Here is a 25,374-nt window from a genome sequence, read left to right on the forward strand (position 1 = left end):
TACGGGGATAGGGTGGAAATGAGGGCTTAAGTGGGTCGGTGCAGACTCGATGGGCTGAATGGCCTCCTTCTGCACTGTCTGTTCTATATCTATATCTATATCTTGGCAGCGGGAGTGCCAAGGTACCACAGGGGCCTCCAATGGCCTGGGAGGCCCTTCCAGATGCCGTTATGCCTGGTCCACGTTTGTGTGGACCAGTGCTAATCGGTGCGGTCTCCCAGGTGAGGCCACTAGTTCCCGGGCATCGAGAGAATCCGGACTAGATATGTTTAAATTAGTCTAATGGCTCACTTAAATATATTAATCTGTATCTCACCGCGAAGTAGAGATCCAGACCGTGACGTCTCGCGAGATCTCGTTAGATCTCACGAGGCGTTCACAGTGTCACAAATCCCGCGAGAGGCCTCTCACGCGATTTAACGGCCTCGTCGCGTCACCTAGTCAGGGGCAATGACGCTATCAGGTAGCGCCTAGTGTGTGTGAGCACAAGAGAGTGTGTATGTGAGAGAGTGAGACAGAGAGCGGGTGTGGGTGTGTGTGAGCCTGAGCTTGTGTGTAAGTAAGAGAGTGTGCGTCTCTGTCAATGGGACAGTGGCTCAGTCCTAAGCTCAGGGTTCACATCAACCCTCACTGCCACACACCCAGACTAACTCACACCATAGCTGAGTGTGAGTGAATGAACACCCAGAGACTGGAGCCTGAAAAACACAATTTGACCCTCTCACACTCCATAGAACCATAGAATTTCTGAAGTGCAGAAGGAGACCATTCGGCTCATCGGGTCTGCATTGACCCGTTTAAAGAGCACTCTATCAAGGCCCACTTGCCCGCCCTATCCTCGTAACCCCACCTAACCTACACATCTTTGGGCTGTGGGAGGAAACCGGAGCACGCGGAGGAAACCCACGCAGATACAGAGAGAAAAACCAAACTCCACACCCAAGGCCAGAATTGAACGCGGGGCCATGGTGCTGTGAGGTTAATCACTGTGCCACCTTGCCGCCCAGTACTTTAATGGGCACCTTTATTAATTGCTTATTATTTTAAATGATAAATTTATTGCTTTGACATTGATTTATTTTTGCTGCAACTTGTTCCTTCTCTTCATACCTCAACATTTTATTGAAATTCCTGTTTAATGTTGGGCCTAACCTTACCTTTTTTAAATTTGCTCATTGGCCCCTTCAGTGGGAAACAAAATTGAAATGTGGTCCCTCGCACGTAAAGGTCGGACAAGCCTGCACTGCATCATCATTTTCAGCAGGTCTGCAGACAAGGGTCTTGTCGTACCTTTGAAACCCGAAGCTAGCTCATATCTAGAACCGAGAGACGTGATGAGGAGCTACCAACGAAAAGGAAAAACTGTCACTCATTGAATCGAAGGTCTCTGAGGAGCAGGCGGTCAGATACCGATATTATGGCTAAAGGTTTATTCTTAGAAAACCGATAGTTGAACCTTCAAACCAGATGTGTAATTAATAGCAAAATACTGCAGATGCTGGAAATCTGAAATGAAAACAGGAATGTTGGAAATACTAAGGGAGGGATTCTCCGGCTGCGCCCGCCCGGTGACCGGAAATTCCCGCCCAGGATCAATGGCCCTTTACAAGGTCCGCGTCCCGCCCGTGGCGATCTTCAGCGGACAAGGCAGAAGAACCCTAAGTCTAAACAAAAAGTCAACCTGAAATGTTAACTCTGTTGCTCTATAAGAGATGCTGCCAGGTCTGTTGAGTAGGTTGAGCAGTTTGTATAAAATGTTCTTTACTGCGTTGTTGGTCAGGGGTCTTGCACCTGAATCCCACCATGCTATGTCTCCAGAAAGGCAGACAAGTCCACTGTGTCAATGTATGGCAGCAATGAGGTCACATATTTTTGTAATTATTTGAATCATATTGAAAGCCAGCATTGTTCAACAAATTATACTGGTGAACTTACTTAAAGTCTGCAGTTATCAAGTTAAATCCATTGTACAGATGTCCCTCTGAAGAAACTTTCTTCAAGTAAGTCAAACCATCCACATCTTCAGTCAGGAAATTTGTCACTAGATTACCTTGAATAATATTTTTTTAAAATACATATAATTAGATAAAATCTCACAATGGCACATCTTGAAGCACTACATCTAAGAAACACAAACCGCCTTCAGGATTGCAGCATTTCTGCACAAGCATCACAATGATTTTTAAAAACTGGTCACTTTAAAATAAAGCGTACAAAATTGTAGAAATGTTCTTCAACACTGTACACTTCACCTGAACTGCTGCATGAAGTTCAGCATCTAAAAGCAGCACAGTTCGTTTTCACAATATTCTAACTCATTGAACTATTTTCTACACTGTTGTCTCGAATCTTATTAAGAAACACGTAAGGTCATAAGGTGCAGACAGTGAAGACAGGGTTGAACTTGATTGTGATGCTCCCTCACAGTTGAGTAGTTGATAGATCTCACTGAAGAAAATTTGTTTAGTCTATGTTTCCAGAGTTGAGCCTGGCTGGACAGGAGTGTCGGACAGTGAGTGGTGACAGCTTATTAAATCTTGAGGCTATGACTCTGTCCATGCCCAATATTGAACAATGCGCATGGGATCACTGAATAGCAATCAAGAGACCAAACCAAGGCAACTTTCCACCTTCCTAATGCAGAGATAGTGAAAGTATCACATTGATTATTGAAAATACAGTAATCAATGAATCATACTAATTATTAGAGATGCCAAGATTAACACCCCCCCCCCCCCCCCAACTACCTGAAATACTGGCACCACCTGCCATACTGGCTGAAATCAACCCATTCAACATAGCTCAGGGACAATCTTAGAGCTTTCATGTTCTTTTGCTGGGATATAAGTCTCCAGTGACCATTAGATAGGAGTGTTCATCAGAAACAGGTCTATATCACTTCCGGTTGCGGCTAGCAGAGCTAAGTCGCACGTTCGGCAGTTCCCGCTTGGAACGGACTTTTGGGCTCTTTTTAGGATCCCCAAAGGTATTCTTTTAACATTTCCCGGTGTGGGAAGAAGACTGCAACATTCCCCCAACAGTGTATGGCTTGGACCAGGAGCGGGGCGACTAAAAAAGTGGTGGTGAACCCAAAGAAAGTGCGAGGGAAGAAGAGCAAGATGGCGGCGGGCGGGGACCAGGCAGCGTGGATGCAGTGGGCGCAGGAGCAGCAGGAGGTTATCCAGCACTGCTTCAGGGAGCTCAAAGCAGACCTGCTGGAGCCGATGAAGGCTTCTATTGATAAGCTGCTGGAGACCCAGACGGCCCAGGGGGTGGCGATCCGCGAGGTCCGACAAAAGATCTCAGATAACAAGGATGAGATCTTAGGCTTTGCGGTAAAGGTGGAGGTACACGAGGAGCTCCACAAGAAATGGCAGGAACAGTTCGAAGGGATGGAGAATCGGTCGAGGCGGAAGAATCTGCAGATCCTGGGCCTCCCAGAGGGGCTGGAGGGGTCGGACGTGGGGGCCTATGTGGTGACCATGTTAAACTCGCTGATGGGAGCTGGGTCCTTCCAGGGGCCCCTGGAACTGGAGGGGGCCCATAGAGAGCTGGCAAGGAGGCCCAAGGCTAACGATCCGCCACAGGCGGTGTTGGTGCAGTTTCATCGGTTCGCTGATCGGGAGTGCGTACTCAGGTGGGCCAAGAAAGAGAGGAGCAGCAAGTGGGAGAACGCGGAGGTTTGAATATACCAGGACTGGAGTGCGGAGGTGGCAAAGAAGAGGGCCGGGTACAACCGGGCGAAGGCGGTGCTGCACAGGGAGGGGGTGAACTTTGGCACCTACAAGGACCGGCACCATTATTTTGAGTCCCCGGAGGAGGCGTGGGCCTTTGTTCAGGCCGAGAAGCTGGACACAAACTGAGGGTTGGGGTGGGGGGTCGGGCGTGGGGATGGTTGGGGATTGTTGTTGTTGTGTTACATTTTGAGGGGTGGTTCTTTGTTCTTGTTTCTTTTTGATTCAGTGTGGGTGGTTAGGGTGGGTTGGGCACTGTTTTGGTTGGATCTGTCGGGTGGGCTCTTGGAGGGAGGCAAGTAAACAGAGTAGGGGGTAGATGGCCGGTAGGGGGCATGGGGCCCCGCGGGGGAGGGTGAGGCCCAAGTCGGGGGTGAGGGGACTGGGCCTGTAAAAGGAGCTGTGCCAGAGGCGGCGGGGCCGGGCAGGTGAAAAGCGCGGGCTTTTTCCCACGCTGAAGGCTGGATGGGGCAGTGCCGGGGCGGGGAAGCGCGGGTTTTTTCCCCGCGCTTGGGATGGAAGGGGGAGGCGGAGAGCTTGCTGGTGGGTAATGGAGGGGGAGGGGAAGTCCCACAATGGGAGGAGTCGAAGGAGAGGCTGGGAGTGGCCGGGGTCAGCAGGAGTCAGCTGACTTGTGGGAGTGCAATGGGGGGAGCAATGAGGCTAGGATGGGTCCTAGCTGGGGGGTGGGGGGGGGGGGTGAGGAATGCGGGGGAACCGGGTTGCTGCTGGTATGGTCAAGGGGGAGCTGGAGCGAGTAGAGGGGGTTGGGACAGGGGTCTGCCGCCATGGGGAATGGGCCAGGAGTGGGGTGCGGGCGTGTGGCTGGCCAAGGAGCGGTTATGGCTAGTCGGCGGGGGAGGGGGGCGGGTAGCCCCCGATCCGGCTGATAACCTGGAACGTAAGGGGACTGAACGGGCCATTTAAGCGGGCCCGGGTGTTCGCGCACCTGAAGGGGCTGAAGGCAGATGTGGTCATGCTCCAGGAGACACACCTGAAGGTGGCAGACCAGGTAAGATTGAGGAAGGGGTGGGTAGGTCAGGTGTTTCATTCGGGGCTGGATGCCAAAAATCGGGGGGTGGCGATATTGGTGGGAAAGAGGGTGTCGTTCGAGGCGTCGAGTATTGTGGCAGACAATGGCGGCAGGTAAGTAATGGTAAGTGGTAAGCTGCAAGGGGAAAGTGTGGTGCTGGTCAACGTGTACGCCCCGAACTGGGACGATGCAGGTTTTATGTGGCGCATGTTGGGTCGGATACCAGACTTGGAAGTGGGGGGCCTGATAATGGGGGGGGGACTTTAACACGGTGTTGGATCCGGCACTGGACCGCTCCAGGTCTAGGACGGGTAGGAGGCCGACGCCGGCTAAAGTGCTGAGGGGGTTTATGGACCAGATGGTAGGGATTGGAGATTTGTAAGGCCGGGGGCGAGGGAATTTTCATTCTTCTCGCATGTTCATAAGGCCTATTCCCGGGTCGACTTTTTTGTTCTGAGCAGGGCGCTGATAGCGAGAGTAGAGGATACCGAGTACTCGGCGATAGCCATTTCGGATCACGCCCCGCATTGGGCAGACCTAGAGCTGGGGGAGGAGAGGGACCAGCGCCCGTTGTGGCGCTTGGAGGTGGGGTTGTTGGCGGACGAGGAGGTGAGCGAGCGGGTCCGAGGAGCATAGAGAGATACCGGGGAGGTCCGAGTGGGGATGGTATGGGAGGCGCTGAAGGCGGTGGTTAGGGGAGAGTTGATCTCCATTAGGGCCCACAAGGAGAGGAGAGAGCAGAGGGAGAGGGAGAGGCTGGTGGGGGAGATGGTGAGGGTAGACAGGAGGTACGCGGAGGTGCCGGAGGAGGGACTGTTGAGGGAGAGGCGTAGCCTCCAGGCCGAATTCGACCTATTGACCACCAGGAAGGTGGAAGCGCAGTGGAGGAAGGCCCAGGGGGCGGTTTATGAATATGGGGAAAAGGCAAGCGGGATGCAGCTAGGGAGATCGGGGGAGTTAAGGATAGGGGAGGGAGTGTGGTGCGGAGTGGGGTTGGCATCAATGGGGTCTTCAGGGACTTTTATGAGGAACTGTATCGGTCCGAGCCCCCACTGGAGGAGGGAGGGATGGGCCCTTTTCCGGACCAATTGAGGTTCCCGAAGGTGGAGGAGGGACTGGTGGCGGGATTAGGGGTCCTGATTGGGCTGGAGGAGCTGGCCAAAGGGATAGGGAGCATGCAGGCGGGAAGGCACCAGGGCCGGACGGTTTCCCGGTCGAATTCGACAAAAAATATGTGGACCTGTTGGGCCCATTGCTGGTTAGGACCTTCAATGAGGCAAGGGAGGGGGGGGGCTTTGCCCCCGACGATGTCCCGGGCACTGATCTCCTTGATCTTGAAGCGGGACAAGGATCCCCTGCAGTGTGGGTCTCACAGGCCGGTTTTGTTGTTAAATGTAGATGCCAAGGCGCTGGCGAAGGTCTTAGCCACGAGAATTGAGGATTGGGTGCCGCAGGTTATCCACGAAGACCAGACGGGGTTCGTGAAAGGGAAGCAGTTGAACGCGAATGTGCGGAGGCTCCTGAACGTTATTATGATGCCAACGAGGGAGGGGGAGGCAGAGATAGTGGTGGCGATGGACGCTGAGAAGGCCTTCGATAGGGTAGAGTGGGGGTACTTGTGGGAGGTGCTGAAGAGGTTCGGGTTTGGGGAGGGGTTCGTCAGGTGGGTTAGGCTGTTGTATGAGGTCCCGATGGCGAGTGTGGCCACGAACAAGAGGAGGTCTGAGTACTTTCGGTTGCATCGAGGGACGAGGCAGGGGTGTTCCCTGTCCCCCTGCTCTTCGCACTGGCGATTGAACCCCTGGCTATGGCACTGAGGGAGTCGAGGAACTGGAGGGGGTTGGTGCGGGGTGGGGAGGAGCATAGGGTGTCGCAATATGCGGAAGACTTGCTGCTATATGTGGCGGACCCGGTGGGGGGAATGCTGGAGGTAATGAGGATCCACAGGGAGTTCGGGGATTTCTCAGGGTACAAGCTCAACATGGGGAAGAGCGAGTTGTTCGTGGTTCACCCAGGGGACCAGGAGAGGGGGATTGGCGAGCTCCCACTAAAAAGGGCGGAGAGGAGCTTCAGGTATTTGGGGGTCCAGGTGGCCAGGAGCTGGGGCGCCCTGCATCGGCTTAACTTTACAAGGCTGGTGGAGCAAATGGAGGAGGAGTTCAAGAGGTGGGACGCGTTGCCGCTGTCCCTGGCGGGTAGGGTGCAGTCAATCAAGATGACGGTGCTCCCAAGGTTTTTGTTCCTGTTCCAGTGTCTCCCCATTCCTATCCCGAAGGCCTTCTTTAGGCGGGTCAACAGGAGCATAACGGGGTTTGTGTGGGCGCGAGGGACTCCGAGGGTGAGAAGGGTGTTCCTGGAGAGGAGTAGGGATGGGGGGTGGGGCTGGCGCTGCCCAACCTCTGTGGGTACCACTGGGCCTCCAAGCGGCGATGGTGCGCAAGTGGATGATGGAGGGGGAGGGGGAGCCATTGGAAGAGGCTGGAGACAGCGTCCTGTGAGGGTACGAGTCTGGAGATGCTGGCAACGGCGCTGCTGCCGCTCCACGAACCCGGTGGTGGCGTCTACCCTCAAATTCTGGGGGCAATGAAGGCTGCACAGGGGGGGAAGTGGGGGCCTCGGTGTGGACCCCGATACGGGGGAACCACCAGTTTGTCCCAGGGAGAATAGATGGAGGGTTTTCGGGGTGGCACAGGGCAGGGATAAGAAGGTTGGAGGACATGGTTTGTGGATGGGAAGTTCGCGAGCCTGGGTGAGCTGGAGGAGAAGTACGGGCTCCCCCCCGGGGAACACCTTTAGATATTTACAGGTAAGGGCGTTTGCCAGCTGGCAAGTGGTGGAATTCCCGCTGCTGCTGCCACGCACAGTACAGGACAGGGGCTCTCGGGGGGGTGGGTGGGAGTGGAGAAGATCTTGGCAACATACCAGGTGATGCAGAGGGGGAGGAGGCCTCGGTGGAGGAGCTGAAAGGTAAGTGGGAGGAGGATTTGGGGGAGGAGATCGAGGAGGGGACGTGGGCAGATGCCCTTGGGAGGGTGAACTCTTTCTCTTCGTGCACGAGGCTCAGCCTCATATAGTTTAAGGTGCTGCACAGGGCACACATGACCGGGACAAGGATGAGCCGGTTTATTTGGGGTGAGGACAGGTGCGTTAGGTGCTCAGGGAGCCCAACAAACCACACCCATATGTGCTGCGCATGCCCAGCGCTGGAGGAATTTTGGAAGGGCGTAGCAAGGACGGTGTCAAGGGTGGTATGATCCAGGGTCAAACCGGGCTGGGGGCTCGCAATATTTGGGGTTGCAGGGGAGCCGGGAGTGCAGGAGGCGAAAGCGGCCAGTATTCTGGCATGTGCGTCCCTGGTAGCCCAGCGAAGGATTCTTCTTCAGTGGAAGGATGCGAGGCCCCCAAGCGTGGAATCCTGGATCAACAATATGGTGGGGGTTTATTAAATTGGAGAGGGTGAAATTTGCCTTAAGGGGATCGGTGCAAGGGTTTTTCAGGCGGTGGCAACCGTTCTTGGACTTCCTGGCAGAACGGTATACAATGGTCAGCAGCAGCTGTAACCCGGGGGAGAGGCTGTGGGGGGAAGGGGGGTCTATTTTACTTTTGTTTGTCTGTACTGGGGGATCTGAGGGGGTGTATATATTTGCTATGTTTGCTATGTGTTAATTCGGGGTGTTAATTTATTATTTATGTATCGGGGGGAGGGGGGCACGGGGTTGTTTTGTTTTGTATTTAATTCTAGTGTTCCTTTTACATTTGGTTGTTGATATTTTGTGAAAACTTTAATAAAAATTATTTTTTTTAAAAAGTCTATATCGTAAACATGCTTGAATGAGTATTGTTAACTAGTCAAGCATCATGGCCAAACCTCTGCCATAGGTTGGTAATTGGTTAGATGGTAAGAAAAGGGGAGTAGGAATAAGGGGAAGATTCTCAGAAGGTGTACAGGGGCCTCAGCTCCACTATGTATAAAAACGGCTTGGATGAAGGCAGAGTAAGTCGTATACTCAATTATGGCAGATGATATGGTTAGCAGTAGTTATATACTGAGAGCAAGTAGTAACACAGGGTCATAGATTAACTTTGAAAGACAGAGGTCAATGTAGGGAAGTGTGAGGTCACCAACATTTGATCCAAGAAAGACAAATGGAAGTATTTTCTTTGTTTTCTTTTTGTTTTAAATTTAGAATATCCAATTCATTTTTTTTCCAATTAAGGAGCAATTTAGCGCGGCCAATCCACCTACCCTGCACATCTTTGGGTTGTGGGGGTGAGACCCACGTAGACATGGGGAGAATGTGCAAACTCCAGACGGACAGTGACCCGGGGCAGCACGGTAGTACAGTGGTTAGCACAATTGCTTCACAGCTCCAGGGTCCCAGGTTCGATTCCCAGCTTGGGTCACTGTCTGTGCGGAGTCTGCACATCCTCCCCGTGTCTGTGTGGGTTTCCTCCGGGTGCTCCGGTTTCCTCCCACAGTCCAAAGATGTGCAGGTTAGGCGGATTGGCCATGCTAAATTGCCCTTAGTGTCCAAAATTGCCCTTAGGTGGGGTTACTGGGTTATGGGGATAGGGTGGAGATGTGGGCCTGGGTAGGGTGCTCTTTCCAAGAGCTGGTGCAGACTCGATGGGCCAAATGGCCTCCTTCTGCACTGTAAATTCTATGAATCTATGAACCTGGGTCCTCAGTGGCGTGAGAGAGCAGTGCTAGCCACTGCGCCACCGTGCCATCCAAACTGAATTATTTTCTTAATGAGTAGGTGCTATGGAGGAACACAAGAATGAAAACAAATCATTAAAAGTACAAAAGGTAATCAGAAATGCCAGTGAAATGTTGAACTTTATATCAAAGTGCTGGAAAACCCCATCTACAACTGTTGTGGACACAGCAAAGTTATGTTGGCCAGGGAAAGAGATTTATCAGTATAATATCAGGTTAGATTCAGAGAATTATAGAAACCCTACAGTGCAGAAGGAGGCCATTCGGCCCATCCAGTCAGCACCTACCCTACTATACCCATTTACAGTCCCCCCCATCCACTCCGCCTTATCCCCATAACCCAGAACCTAACCTACACATCCCTAGACATTAAGGGGTAATTTAGCATGGTCAATCCTCCTAAACTGCACATCTTTGGACTGTGGAAGGAAACCCATGGAGAAACAGGGAGAACGTACAAATACCACAACAGACAGAGGCTGGAATTGAGCCCGGGTCCCTGGCGCAGTGAGGCAGCAATGCTAACCACTGTGCAAACTGCCCCCCCATAAACTTATCTCACTGGGTTTAGAAGGTTGCAGGAGTTTTAATAATTGTCTTTAAAATAATAAAGAGATTCCATACGATAGATTCAGAGAAACTATTTCTTCTGGTCAGGCAAATATTTTGGTCACAAATATTTTGGATTGAAACACATTACCACATAGATTAGAGGAAATTTGGAATTCACAACCTCCCAAAATTGTCGATGTTATGAAAGGTAGATTATTATTGAGTAAGGACATATGGGATGTGGTACAGAGAGAGGTAAATAGAGTTCAGGCAGAGATCAACCATAATATAACTGGATACACAAGTCACTATGTAGTGACACAGGTCAATAATGCTATTAAAAAGCAAATAAAGTATGGCATTCATTTCTGGAGGGATAGAAATGAAAAGCAGAGACATCATCTTAAATTTACTAGGACTGTAGCTTGGTGACACTTGGATCATACAGTTCTGTTCCCCATATTAAAAAAAGGGTATCGAATGGTGATGCCGGAACAAAACTTGACAAGGTTGTTTCCAGAACGGGGAAGTTACATCCAACAGGATGGATTGGGACCCTCTTCTTTAGAAAGAAATAGGCTGGGGAGTGACATGACATAGATCTTTAAAGATATGTTTTTTTTTCCAATTAAGGGGCAATTTAGCGTGGCCAATCCACCTACTCTGCACATCTTTGGTTTGGGTTGTGGGGGTGAAACCCACATAGACATGGGGAGAATGTGCAAACTCCACACGGACAGTGGGATCGAATCCAGGTCCTCGGCACCGTGCGAACCACTGCGCCACCGTGCCACCCAGATATATTAAGATTATGAAATAATTTGGTAGGGTAGACACGTGGAGAAAATGTTTCCATTTGCGGCGAGCCCAGAACTCAGGGGTTATAATTATAAGTTCCAATAGGAGGAACCTCTTTACTCAAAAGGTGGCGAGAATCCAGCAGCACGGTAGCATTGTGGATAGCACAATTGCTCCACAGCTCCAGGGTCCCAGGTTCGATTCCGGCTTGGGTCACTGTCTGTGCGGAGTCTGCACATCCTCCCCGTGTGTGCGTGGGTTTCCTCCGGGTGCTCCGGTTTCCTCCCACAGTCCAAAGATATGCAGGTTAGGTGGATTGGCCATGCTAAATTGCCCTTAGTGTCCAAAATTGCCCGTAGTGTTGGGTTGGGTTACTGGGTTATGGGGATAGGGTGGAGGTGTTGACCTTGGGTAGGGTGCTCTTTCCAAGAGCTGGTGCAGACTCGATGGGCCAAATGGCCTCCTTCTGCACTGTAAATTCTATGATTCTATGAATGTGGAACCCACTACCAGAAAGAGTGGTTGAGACAAATTACAGGTAATGCACTTAAGGATAACTTAAATAAACACAAGGGAGAAAGGAATACAAGATTAGACTGACGGGATTTGATGACGTTGGTAGGAGGCGGCTATTGTGGCCCATAAATACCAGCACGAACCCGTGAGACCGAATGGCCTGTTTGCCTGTTGTCAGTTCTACACAAGAGACTCAAAGGGTTGAATGTCCTGCTCCATGTTTCAAGACTAAATGTTGCATAAGTATCATCTCAAAACTACAAAAAAACAAATACATCTTTAATTCATCGTGCTCTTTGATTAAATTCCATTTTTAAAGCACGTTTTTAAATGTAAATTTAATGCAACCTCAGGACGATAGCTTTTATAAATAATTTATTAGCAAATCAATTTCCTAATGCAGCTGGTTCTACCTCATCCGACCGAACCTTTAGACAACTAGAGTGACAGTCAAGATGACGATGCTACAGCTTTTGTCAGTGCTGCATAATGCACAAAAAACAGGTCAGTCTCCAGGTGGCGGTGAAGACTAAAAATAGAAATACTGGTAGGGAGCAGGTGCTTATCCTGTTTGTAATTCTAAAACAAAAAGCATAATTACATGTTTTTCTACGGCAGGTTTGTGATGGCAAAAATTGGCCTCAATTTGGGAGGGGAAGAGAAGGAGCAGCTTTAAACCTCAACACAAAATTATTTAAATCGAGAAGTAGCAAAATTGAATCTGGATTTTGGTTCTGACTTTAACATGTGAAATTCTCTAATTGAAAAAATAATCTAAGCAAGGCTTGAAAGCTGCCTTTGTTCACACACTTGTCAATCATCATTTCTTCAAAACATCAGAAACACTCATGTAAAAGTCGAATTTTTGAGACCACATTTTTAGACAAAAAGTAGCAGGGTGACTGCACAAATTATATTTTTGAGGGGTTGAAATTTCTGACTCTGAGCAGTCACACACCTGGCAGCAGTGGGTAGCCAATCAGGCCAAATGCTGGAACAATTTGGGGCAAGTTGCTGTTATCACCAAGATTTTCCTGGTGTTGAATGTGCCCTGTGGATTTGAGCCACTGGCAGCAGTTTGGAGGCAGCTGCCAGCGGTAGGCAGGAGAGTCGGTGGGTCTCTGTCACTGGCCCCACGAATGTGCTGACAAAGTGCAAAGGCTGCAGGATTAGCCATGAATCTTCCTGTGCAGGGATTTCCCTCCAAACTGATGGCCCTCAGGGCTGTTTTCCCCAAATATGAATCAGGATCCCAAGGGCACTTCCACTTTGAGGCATCCTCGTGCTCTCCGACCTGCCTCAACAAGCCTCAGCAGGGCCTTCCTCTCCCAGTGATGTTGCCATCAGTACGGGCATCAACGGTGTTGCCTTTTCTGTGGCTCTGCTGTAACTATGGCAATCAGTGAGGTTGCCCTCCTTTCTTTGATATCTATATTCTAATGCTCAGAGTCGCCAGGTATCAAATGATACAACCACAAGGTTCAACCGGATACCGATCAAAGAGGCAAACACCAGTTAGTTAGTTCAAGGTCAAGAGTACTTTATTTATACACACAATTAGTCATGCAACATAAACACTACTAGTTAACTACACCTATCGACTAAGACAACCTGTACTTAACTTCATGCACCCGGCTTAGGTCAGAGGAACAGTGGCCGTTGTTCGATTCTGGATCTATCGGATCTGTAGGAGTAACTGCTGCTCAGCTGGGCTCATCCATCTGGTAGCGAGCATTGAACTTGGACTGGCTTCTGGTGGTGCTGCGATTGGAGATGGACGTTGCCGGGGCCCCAGGTCCAAAAGAGGACGGACACATGGTGGACTCTCTTCTTATGCTTGGGGGTTTCGCGCTCTTTTGGGCGGTCCTTCAGTTTGGACCCCACTAATTGGGTGATCCCTGATCACTATGTTCGATTTCGAACCAATAAGTGGGCGGGTGCCTTGATGGCTGGGCGTGTCCCAAGCGGTCACTGACCCTGTTGTTTATGCTTCCCTAGTACAGGGAGTGACGCCGAAATGTCTGGGACTGTACCGGTCGCTCAAGTACCAGTCCTTTGTCTTGGTGGAGATGGGCCAGCAAATGCTAATCGGTCCATCAAATGCTAATTCGATACCGTCTGGATTCCTTACTCCGCAAATATACATTTTCAGGCTCTGAGCCTGCCTGAATCTCACATTGTCCATTTTACCCGCTATGCTTTGCGAGCTTCTCTGTTCAGCTCCAGGGTCCCAGGTTCGATTCCCTGCTTGGGTCACTGTGCAGAGTCTGCACCTTCTCCCCGTATCTGCGTGGGTTTCCTCCGGGTGGACCGGTTTCCTCCCACAGTCCAAAGATGTGCAGGTTAGGTGGATTGGCCATGATAAATTGCTCTTAGTGTCCAACAAAGGTTAGGTTGGGTTACTGGGTTACGGGGATAGGGTGGATGCGTGGGCTTAATTCGGGTGCTCTTTCCAAGGGCTGGTGCAGACTCGATGGGTTGAATGGCCTCCTTCTACACTGTAAATTCTATGATTCTAAGAGTACAATGCTCCTGTTGGGCCTTCAGCTTCGGGTAATGGTTTGATATCTTTAACTTTATGGCAAGTGTGGAGGAAGACTGTTAACTGGGTTCCCTCCCAGAAGATTCAACGTGTTGGCAACTGGGATCAGAAATCATCCCAATACCTAAAATCTTTCAAAGAGTATAAGATCCTGTCCAGTGTTTCATCAGTTCCATAGATACTGCCAGGCCTGCTGAGTATTTCCAACATTTTCTGTATTTTTTTGTTTCAGATTTCCAACTCCTGCAGTATTTTGCTTTTGTCACAGACAGAATGTGGTCGGTCCAGGCACTCGAACGGCGGCGGCTGGCAGGCTCCTTCACGGGCCGGGGTACAGGGTAGGAAGCCTCTCCTCCACGGCGTCCAGCGGGGTTTTAAGCTCGGCGTCCGTAAAACGGGGTGCTGCTCTCCTCGCTGCCACCTTGTTGCCTGGGATGGTGTGTGTGGAGAGCGCAGTGTGTATATCCGGCTGCAGCTTGTCAGCCTCCTGAGTGTCAATCACTAATCCGGCGAATCCCGCACTGTTTCTCATTGGAATCAATCATGTTCCATGTGGCGCCGGTGCTAGCCCCTCAATGGTCGCTGGGTGCGGCACCAGTTTTGCTGTCGGAGAAGCCCACGAAATTGCCCGGGTATCAACACTTAGTCTCAGAAACAGAGAATTCCGCCGCAGATGTTTCAACAATCTGCCCAGATTTCCTATGGTTTACAGTAGATTTACAGGGAAGAAAATCAGCATATTCACCAGGAAAAGCGGCCTTGTAAAATCTATTGCACAGAACATGCTGGTTTCATGTTTCTTCTTTCATACTTTGTGCACTACACCTGCTGAATTGGTTGTTCACTACGCAAACATTATTAAAAAATATGCTGTTAGAGGAATGCAGATGTTAGTCCACATTAAATTTAGCACAGGCATATTTGTTTCATGTTACAATAATGAAATTAGAACGATGCATTGAAAATTATCAATGAGGTAGCTGCATAAAGAAATAGGAAATGTTGTTGCTACAAGAGATTTAAGTTGACAATCCTTCTTACCTCTGCCTAATGCATTCAATCTGTTTATCGGTTGAAGATAATTGGTCAGTGCAGCAAACTTGCCCTTCTTGTTAACACCCAACCATGTTCCTCCTTCTCTGCCTTTTTCCATGTCCAGTCCTACAGGTGACACATGGAACAGAAGCAATGCAAGAGAGGTTTTCAGATGTGCTGTTTTGTTTCATAACTCCCATCATTTATTTAGGAACCTATTGATCATAGTGAACCATTTACTGAACAATCTCTTAAATAAGTGCTCCAAAAGCTTGTGATTTCAAATAAACCCGTTGGACTTTAACCTGGTGTTGTGAGACTTCTCACTGTGCCCACCCCAGTCCAGCGCCGTCATCTCCACATCTTAAATAAGTAAGAACCTCATTGGGTTGGCAAAGGAGGAAAGAGGCAGGGGAAGTAGAACTTATTGCTTCGAATAATTTGCATGTGAATGCAAATAACGTTTTTTGTTTACTTTTTATTGGCACTTACAATTTTTATAAAAATTACCTCAAAACAAACAGCAGAGGAGGAAAGCAAGCCATAGGTAACAGCGTAAAACAGAAGTCACTGCAAGAACAAATAAGATCGGATGAATAGGGACAGAATCCCCAACACAGTCCCTTCATGGATGTAGGACCTGTCTGCACAAGAACGGGATAGATGCAACATCACAGACCTACATCATGCCCATAGATTCAAAACAAAATGTCAGAAAGAAGGAATCAACATCCCGAGTATCCCAGAACTAAAGGGGAAATCGACGAACACTCAGATTAAACTCTTCTCCAGACCCAGGCCAGAACAGATAGACGTAACATCACTACAAAATGACAAGGAGAGAACCGGGATCCAGCAAGCATCAATTCTAGCCAAACAAATCCCAACAGGATAACGCAATCTGCTTGGCCCTGGAAAAAAGAGATTAGCTCTCACTGGGAGGACCTACCTTGAACATAGCGATGACAGAACTAATCCTACCAACCCAAGCCCTCCACCTCTCCTCCCACTCCGGCTGTGCTTGTCTTCCCTCCAGAATACATTTGGATAAGGGTACTTTGCACAAACTATGAATTCAACAGCTTAACATGATATAAACGTCTAAAATCAGGACACCAAACCCAAGTTATTCACTTTCCTGCAAGCAAATAATTGACAACATCAACAGACAACAATATAATTATCAGGGAGTGAAGTGCAGGATACCAACTGAGATGCGAGGCAGTTCTCAGGGTAAAGACTTCTCCACTGACTTCCGGTGACGGAGATGTGCTGAGCAGTCGCACATCAGGTGGCTCGCCTCCAGAACACAGTGAAATAAGCATGTTTGGACAAATTTAGCCCGAAAATTCAGAATCATTCTACCCGTAAATAGAAAAGGAAGAGGAAAGGAGCAATTTGCCATCAAGTGGGAGCTCAAGAGGCTGCAGGGAAGGCAGAAGCGGTGGAAGAGGACAGAAACAGCGAGGGAGCAATTGGCGGACCCACGAGGCGAGAGGTCCTCGGCCACCCGCAAGAGAGGGAGACCGATGACCCGAACAATAGGTTTTCCCCCCGACCTGGAGACAGATGGAAAACATTCCTGATGAAGGAATTGACCGCGATGGAGGAAGAAATCAAAGTGGAGATCCAGGTGGCGGTCAAGGTGGTGGAGGCGCTGTCGCCATGTAGACATGGGGGAGAACTGGAGGCTCAAGGGAAGATGATATAGGAGCTAGAAAAGACTTTGACTGACCAGAGCAACAGGATTGTTGCTCTGGAGGCCGAAATAAAAAGGTTGGTGGCGACCCAGGGGAGCCTGAAGGGCAGGGATCAGGAGAACCGGTCTTGGCGCCAAAGCATTCGAATAGATGGCCTGCCTGAAGGGATAGAGGGCAGGGACCCGACGGACTTTGTGGCCCAGATGCTGGGCAACTTGGTCGGAAGGGACAGCTTCCCCAAGCCGCTGGAGATTGACAGGGCACACAGGTCACTCCGACCGAAGCATAAGGCCAGGGAGCGACCAAGGGCAATAATCAGCAAACTATATTGTCATTTTTATCAATGACCTAGAGGAAGGCGCAGAAGGGTGGGTGAGTAAATTTGCAGACGATACTAAAGTCGGTGGTGTTGTCGATAGTGTGGAAGGATGTAGCAGGTTACAGAGGGATATAGATAAGCTGCAGAGCTGGGCTGAGAGGTGGCAAATGGAGTTTAATGTAGAGAAGTGTGAGGTGATTCACTTTGGAAGGAATAACAGGAATGCGGAATATTTGGCTAATGGTAAAGTTCTTGGAAGTGTGGATGAGCAGAGGGATCTCGGTGTCCAGGTACATAGATCCCTGAAAGTTGCCACCCAGGTTGATAGGGTTGTGAAGAAGGCCTATGGAGTGTTGGCCTTTATTGGTAGAGGGATTGAGTTCCGGAGTCGGGAGGTCATGTTGCAGCTGTATAGAACTCTGGTACGGCCGCATTTGGAGTATTGCGTACAGTTCTGGTCACCGCATTATAGGAAGGACGTGGAGGCTTTGGAGCGGGTGCAGAGGAGATTTACCAGGATGTTGCCTGGTATGGAGGGAAAATCTTATGAGGAAAGGCTGATGGACTTGAGGTTGTTTTCGTTGGAGAGAAGAAGGTTACGAGGAGACTTAATAGAGGCATACAAAATGATCAGGGGGTTGGATAGGGTGGACAGTGAGAGCCTTCTCCCGCGGATGGAAATGGCTGGCACGAGGGGACATAGCTTTAAACTGAGGGGTAATAGATATAGGACAGAGGTCAGAGGTAGGTTCTTTACGCAAAGAGTAGTGAGGCCGTGGAATGCCCTACCTGCTACAGTGGTGAACTCGCCAACATTGAGGGCATTTAAAAGTTTATTGGATAAACATATGGATGATAATGGCATAGTGTAGGTTCGATGGCTTTTGTTTCGGTGCAACATCGTGGGCCGAAGGGCCTGTACTGCGCTGTATCGTTCTATGTTCTATACAGGTATCAGGATTGTGAGAGGACCCTGCGTTGGGCTGGGCAGACAAAAGTGAGCAGTTGGGAAGGACACAGAAATACGGGTGTACCAAGGCATTGGGGCAGACCTGGCAAAGCGCAGGGCCGAGTTCAACCAAGCAAAATCGGCCCTGTACAAGAACGGCATAAAATTTGGGATGTTATTTTGGGGCGATCAAGAAGAACGCCAAGGTTCCTCTTCCTGTTTAGATCCATATTGATCTTCATCCCCAAGGCCTTTTCCCAAAAAACAGACAAAATGATTATGCCGTTTTTGTGTGGGAGGGATATCCAAGAATCCCAAAGACAACACTGCAGAGGAGGAGAAGTATGGGTGGCCTGGCCCTCTCAAACTTGCAATACTACTACTGGGCAGCCACGGAGAAGAGAGTGAGGGGATGGGTAAGGGAACCGAACATTGAATGGGTGAAGATGGTGGAGTCCTCTTGCATGGGAACGACCCTCTGAGCCCTCACCACGGCACCGTTCCATCCCTCCGGCAAAACATGCATCTAGCTCAGTGGGAGTAGCAACACTAAGAAACTGGAACCAGATGAGCCAACACTTCAGTTTAACCGAGGTGTCCACCATTGCCCCCATCTGCAGCAACCACAGGTTCCCACCAGCCATGCTAGACGCCACCTTCAAGAGGTGGAGACAGGACAAGGGGACGCTAGCGATCAGGGACTTTTACACGGGGACAGACTTGCGACCTTCGAGAGACTGGAACGACTGAACAGACAGAAACTCCGAAATTTACAAGTCAAAAACTTTCTCCGCAAGGAGATGATGAGGTACCCTGGAGCCCTTAGCGACACAACGTTGGAGAAGCTAATGGACGCGGACAGTATGGAAAAAGGGAACTGCGGGGACATATATGAATGACTTTTAGAAAGGACTCGCTCACCACTAGACTGAGCAAAGCAGAAATGGGAAGAAGAACTAGGGACAGAGGTAGGGTGGGGACTCTGGAGTGAAGTACTGAACAGGGTCAACTCCACCTCCTCCCGCCCAAGGCTCAGCCTCAGCCTCATGCAGCTCAAAGTGGTGCACAGAGCGCACCTGACAAGAACCCGAATGAGCAGGTTCTTCCTGGAGGCAGAGGACAAATGTAAATGGTGCCAGGGAGGCCCAGCCAACCACACCCACATGTTCTGGGCATGCCCCAGATGGTCAGGTTCTGGACAGACTTCTTCAAGACGATGCCCAAGGTTGTGGGGGTGAGGGTGAAGCCTTGCCCGAGAGTGGCAGTCTTCGCGGTAACAGATCAGCCAGAACTTCATATGGGGAAGAGGGCCGAAGCCCTTGCCTTTTCTTCACTAATCACCTGCTGGAGAATCCAGTTCGGCTGGTGATCAACAGCACCATCCACAGCTGCAGACTGGCTGGCAGACCTATTGGAATTTCTCCATCTGCAGAAGATCAAATACACCATGTGAGGGTCAGACGATGGCTTCCACAAAGCCTGAGGGCCATTCATCAGTCTGTTCCAGGACCTGTTTGAAGCCAACATTGGATAGAAAGGGGGAGGGGAACAGGGGACGCATGGGAACCAGGGTCACAGAAAGCAGACAGGAACGAGGAAGGCAAGCCGCGGAGGCAGAGACCAAAATAAATGCCAGGAGGGAACCCAGGGAGAGACCTACATGGGGTTCACAGGGCCCCCACAAAGCTACAAGAGCAAAACAAACAACTATCAAACCATCTATGGCGAAGGAAGGGGCCTAAGATAGGACCCAAAAACAGTAGAAAAGGGGAGCGGAGGTGGGAACAAAGTGGGGGGTGGAGAGGAGGTGCCGAAAAAGAACAGCGTGGAAATTGTAAATAAGAACCATTTCATTCAACTCCTGGACAGTGTATAAATGTAAATTTCAATAAATATATTTATTAAAAAAAGACTTCTCCACTGGCGCACGAAGAAAGCTGAAATCAAGGATAAAGCAGGTTCAAAGAGGATGTGCCCTCTTCAGGATCTTCCATGAATTTCAACGATCGAAAAAACCTCATTGATTCCAACATGCCGTCACCCAACATGCCGTCATCCCTCTTGACCGACATCAGGAACAGGACAATATAGGACCAGGTGTTGGACAGTCAACCCAACCAAGACCTCAAAGACAGGATTAAACTGTTACAGGTCCTCGATCAGCCAAGGACAGCATTCTCTCTGTTACAAGAACCTCCTCGTGCGCCTCCAACGCCTCCATAAAAACGCCTCGCACCGCCTGAAATTGGGCTTTGACGACTTGCATCGCAGAGCAGACATTCAGATGGATCAACACCATCTCCGGCAGCCATCATCTGTCGGAACACACCGCACTGTCAGGGCAGGAAGCCTCCCCAAAGCAATTGTGTCACTAATGAGAAGGCCCCACCCCACTTCCTTCCGGCCGCCACGCCATGAGGATTTAAGCATTTTATCTCAGTTCAATGGTTCTAAAATACCCCGCACCCCGGGCAACAACTATTTTGAGTTATAGTCAAAAGTTCTCTTGCTGAATTCCTTATTTGGGTGTCAGAGGAAATGCAACTGGATGGAGGAAGTAACAGAATTGGTTTCTTTCTATTGAGATGGTTAATCTGCAGCACTTTCAAAAGTTAAATCATGACTGCAGGACAAGGGGATCCAAATCTGGGAAGGTGAGAAGCAAGAGCAGGATATAACCAAGAAAGCACTTCTTCATGTAAAGAGTGGTAGATAGCTAGCATACGATGCAGGTGATAAAAGTTGGAGAAAAAAAAATTTGGTGCTCGAAATTAAAAAAAACAGGATATTGCAATGGGTGAATCCCAACTTTCTATGGAAGGATCAGATAGATGAGCAGGAACAAACAAAATAAAATCAAACCTAACAATTTAGAAGTGAAATTGGGAAGCACTTGTTCACACAAGAACCACTGAAAAATGGAACTCACTCCCCCCCCCCCCCAAAAGTTTGTGAATGCTGAGTTAGTTGAAATTTAAGACAGAGATGGAAATATTTCTGTTGGACAGTGGTATCAAGGGATATTGTGCAAAGGCAAGTAAATTGATTAAAGGTACAGATCAGGCATGATTTAATTGAATAGCAGGAAAGCTCAAGTGGCTCAATGGCCTATTTTTAATTCTGATTTCAGCTTTACATGTCTCTGTAATGCACAGTTTTGCAATTTATGAAAAATGTACTTTCATTTGTGAGACATTAATTATGGAGGACAGATATTTCTGCTAAAGGAGGAATTTCATCCCCCCCGCCGTCCTCGCCCACTCCATAGAATTATCCCAGCAGGAGGAAAGTGTACTTTCCGTTTTCCAAATCAAATCAATCTCACCGACCTAGCACGGTGTCGTGACTGGAGAACTGATTTTCACAGCAATGTGTGATCTCACAAATGACTTTGCACTCGGAATCCAGAGGCCTGGACTGGTGATTCAGACACACGAGTTTGAATTCCACCACAGCAGCAGGAGAATTTGAGTTCAGTTAATTAATTAAATCTGGAGTTTATAAAAAAAACAGCTGGTGTCAGTAATGGTGACCATGGAACTACAGGACTGTCATACTAACTCATCACGTTTTAAATATGTATTTTTTTATTCAACAAATGTTCAATTTTACAACAGACAAAGAAGTCCCGAAGTCTCTCGGCCCCCTCCCTCTCCCAGATCTTGTACGATGAATCCATCACAGCTGGTATAAATCTATGATTCCTGCAGATCCCCGCCAGTAGCAATATAGACTCTAGTTTAAAGTGCCGGATGAATTGGTTCCATATTCTCAGAGAAGCTGTTACCACTGGGCGCGCAGAGTACCTGGCCGGAGAGAATGGAAGAGGAGCAGTAACAAGTGCTCTCAAGCTTGAACCTGTACAAGAAGAGTCCTCGACCCACCCCTGCACTTTCTCGATGTTCGCTGCCCAGTAATAATACATCAAATTGGGTAATACCACCCCTCCCCCCAGCATTTGTCTATCCGTCTGCAGGAATACCCTCCAAACCCGCCCAAACAAAGATCAAAATGAGCTTTTCAATTCTACTAAAAAACGACTTGTGCAGAAAAACAGGAAGACACTGAATCACAAACAAGAACCTCAGAAGAATGTTCATCTTAAGTGTCTGAACCCTTCCTGCCAATGACAACGGGAGGGCATCCCACCTCTTCAATGTAATGATATGTATAATGTAAGGACTGTAAAGGGTTAACAAGATGATGTTCATTTATCTCAACACTAGATAGCACCATAGAGTAGGTATATAAATATACTGTGCCTCCGAGTGTTCTGGGAGAAGGCATTAGAAGGGGCTGGTTTAGCACAAGGGGTGGTTTAGCACAGGGCTAAATAGCTGGCATTTAAAGCAGACCAAGGCAGGCCAGCACTGCGGGTTCAATGCCCGTACCAGCCTCCCCGAACAGGCGCCGGAATGTGGCGACTAGGGGCTTTTCACAGTAACTTAATTTGAAGCCTACTTCTGACAATAAGCAATTTTCATTTTCATTTCATTTCATTTTCATTTCATTTAGAAAAGGTGTTGGAGAAGGGTTGAGATTGGGCGTTAGTTGTATTAGAGAGATATTATAGATTTCAGTAGCATAGATATAATACTGTTCCTTTCTTACCTTTTACGTAGTAAGATGTGCAAATCATTTAAAGTAGTGTTTTAAAAAAAATATTTTTAGTCTCCATTTTCACATTTTCTTCAGAATTTACATCCCACCAACAAACAGTAAAGGGTAACGAATACAATGTCAATCCCCTTATTAACAACAACGATCCAATCCTCCCACCAACCCCCAAACAACGGCCCACCTGACAATATAATCATTAAATAAAACAAACCTTCACAAGGTGGAAAAAAAGTAAAAAAGAAAAAGGAATCAGGAATCGCCTATGGTCACCATTGACACATATAGTCCACCCCCCAACCCACCCCCCTAATATTCAATGCCATCCAATCCCCGAAAGAGTACCGTGAATGACACCCATGAATTGAAGACACCCTCCCCCCCAATCCCAGACTCCTCCCCTCCACTTCCTCTTGTAAATTCCTCCCCCCAACCTCGGTTCCTTCCCCTAACTTTTCACCCCGGCTAGACTCACTGAAACCTGTTCTACCAGGCTCCGATGGCCGCAGCCCCTCCCCCACCTCACTCCTGTTCACTGGCTGGCTTAAACCGGCCAGCGTGGAGACCCCCGCCCGGGTCTCCTTCCCCCTTGCCCGGTCCCAGGAAAACCAAGAAATCCCCTTTAGCACACAACCCCAGCATACACACCCAAGCCCCAAAGAACCATCATTGCAAATGAAAGTCCCAACTCGTCCCTTGTCCAAATATACAGCGGCGACTCATTTAGTACACACACCAACACGCAGTGAAAAAAATAAAGTTACATGAGGCTACATCGGTACACAACCATTTCTCAAGTCTGCCACAGTCCTTCTGCCTTCGCAAACTCCTCCGCTGCTTCCGCCGTCCCAAAATAAAAGTCCTTAGATTTGTAGGTCACCCTCAATTTAGCTGGATATACTATGCCGCACTGCACCTTGCTGATGTACAGTGCCTTCTTCACCCCGCTGAAAGCAGCCCGCTTCCTTGCCAGCTCCACCGTAAAGTCCTGGTATATGCGTATACCAGCTTCAGCCCACTGCTCCACTTGCTACTGCTTTGCGCAGCACAGGACTTTCTCCTTCATGCTATACCTATGGAAACACACAGTTACTACCCTTGGCGGCTCACTTGCCTTTGGTATAAGCCTCCATGACCGATGTACCCGATCCAGTTCATATCGGGAGGGATCGTCCCGCTTCCCCAATAGCTTCGCCAACATCGTGGCAAAATACTCTGTCGGCCTCGGGCCTTCCACCCCTTCGGGCAGACCACAATCCTCAGATTCTGTCGCCTGGATTTGTCTTCCATTTTGGCTCGCAGACCCTTGTTGGTCTCTATCACCCTCCGCAAATCCTTCCCCATCGAGGTGAGTTGATCACTGTGCTGCGATGATACCTCTTCCACTTCGTTCAGTGTCTCACCTTGCTCCCACACTTCTGCCGTTGCGCTTGATACCGCCGCCCTCACCGGGGCAATCGCCTCCTCCACCAGCACTTTCAATACCGTCCCCATCTCCTTCTTCATCGATTCTATGTGCTGTGTGAAGTGTTTTTCAAGATCCACAGCCATCACCTTGGTCATTTCTTCTGCTGTGAGCAATGCAGCCTCCCCTGGTACTCCACCCTCCGCTTTCCTTACAGTTCCTGCGCTGACTTTTCCACTTACCGGCTGACTTTCGCTAACCCCCTTTTTCACGACCGTTTTTCTCCCAAACTTGGACATTTATCCTCCCTGTGCCTTCTTACAGCCTTTTCAGACTCCGTTGCCCCCGTGACCGGGTGTTAAAACACCAAAATTTCTATTCCCGAGCAGGAGCCCTCCAGTGTGCGGCTTGCCAAGGTCATCCCCACACCCCCACTACTTGCCTTCAAACAACCGCGCAGCCTCAAACGAACCATTGTTTGCAGCAAACTACCCAGTCTTCAGAACAGTGACCACGACACCACACAATCCTGTCATGGCAATCTCTGCAAGACGTGCCAGATCATCGACATGGATACCACTATTACACGTGAGAACACCACCCACCAGGTACGCGGTACATACTCGTGCGACTCGGCCAACGTTGTCTACCTCATACGCTGCAGGAAAGGATGTCCCGAAGCGTGGTACATTGGCGAGACCATGCAGACGCTGCGACAACGAATGAACGGACATCGCGCAACAATCACCAGGCAGGAATGTTCCCTTCCAGTCGGGGAACACTTCAGCAGTCAAGGGCATTCAGCCTCTGATCTCCGGGTAAGCATTCTCCAAGGCGGCCTTCAGGACCCGCGACAACGCAGAATCGCCGAGCAGAAACTTATAGCCAAGTTCCGCACACATAAGTGCGGCCTCAACCGGGACCTGGGATTCATGTCGCATTACATTCATCCCCCACCATCTGGCTTGCGAAATCCTACCAACTGTCCTGGCTTGATACAATTCAAACCTCTTTAACCTGGGGTTACCCCATCTCTGGATCTGTAAAGATTTAATCACCTGCTAATGCTCGCATTCCTAGCATTGTTTGGCATCTTTGAATTTGTCTATATATGTGTTTCTGGAACAGACCTCTTCATTCACCTGAGGAAGGAGCAGCGCTCCGAAAGCTAGTGACATCGAAACAAACCTGTTGGACTTTAACCTGGTGTTGTAAGACTTCAAAAAGAAATAATCACTGTAAGGATCCCAGCCTAGTAAAGATAAAGAGGGAGAGTGCTCCGGTTTCCTCCCACAGTCCAAAGATGTGCGGGTTAGGTGAATTGGTCAATGATAAATTGCCCTTAATGTCCAAATTGCCCTTGGTGTTGGGTGGAGGTGTTGAGTTTGGGTAGGGTGCTCTTTCCAAGAGCTGGTGCAGACTCAAAGGGCCGAATGGCCTCCTTCTGCACTGTA

General features: G+C 49.2%; 1 protein-coding gene across 6 annotated transcripts in view; it reads right to left on the reverse strand.

Moving 5' to 3' along the window:
- Positions 1-25,374, reverse strand: part of tango2 (transport and golgi organization 2 homolog (Drosophila)) — a 368,109-nt gene that overhangs the window by 77,894 nt on the left and 264,841 nt on the right. For 5 of the 6 annotated variants that reach the window (XM_072470802.1, XM_072470976.1, XM_072470905.1 and 2 more), the window contains exons 4-5: positions 14,937-15,056; positions 1,936-2,050 (exon numbers count right to left, since the gene is read on the reverse strand). In XM_072470802.1, the coding sequence (XP_072326903.1) occupies positions 1,936-2,050; positions 14,937-15,056 (235 nt within the window). The remainder of the gene's footprint in view (positions 1-1,935; positions 2,051-14,936; positions 15,057-25,374) is intronic. The other variant, XM_072471054.1, reaches the window with a different exon arrangement.

Source organism: Scyliorhinus torazame, chromosome 1 (assembly GCF_047496885.1).
Source record: "Scyliorhinus torazame isolate Kashiwa2021f chromosome 1, sScyTor2.1, whole genome shotgun sequence".
Taxonomy (NCBI): Eukaryota; Metazoa; Chordata; class Chondrichthyes; order Carcharhiniformes; family Scyliorhinidae; genus Scyliorhinus; species Scyliorhinus torazame.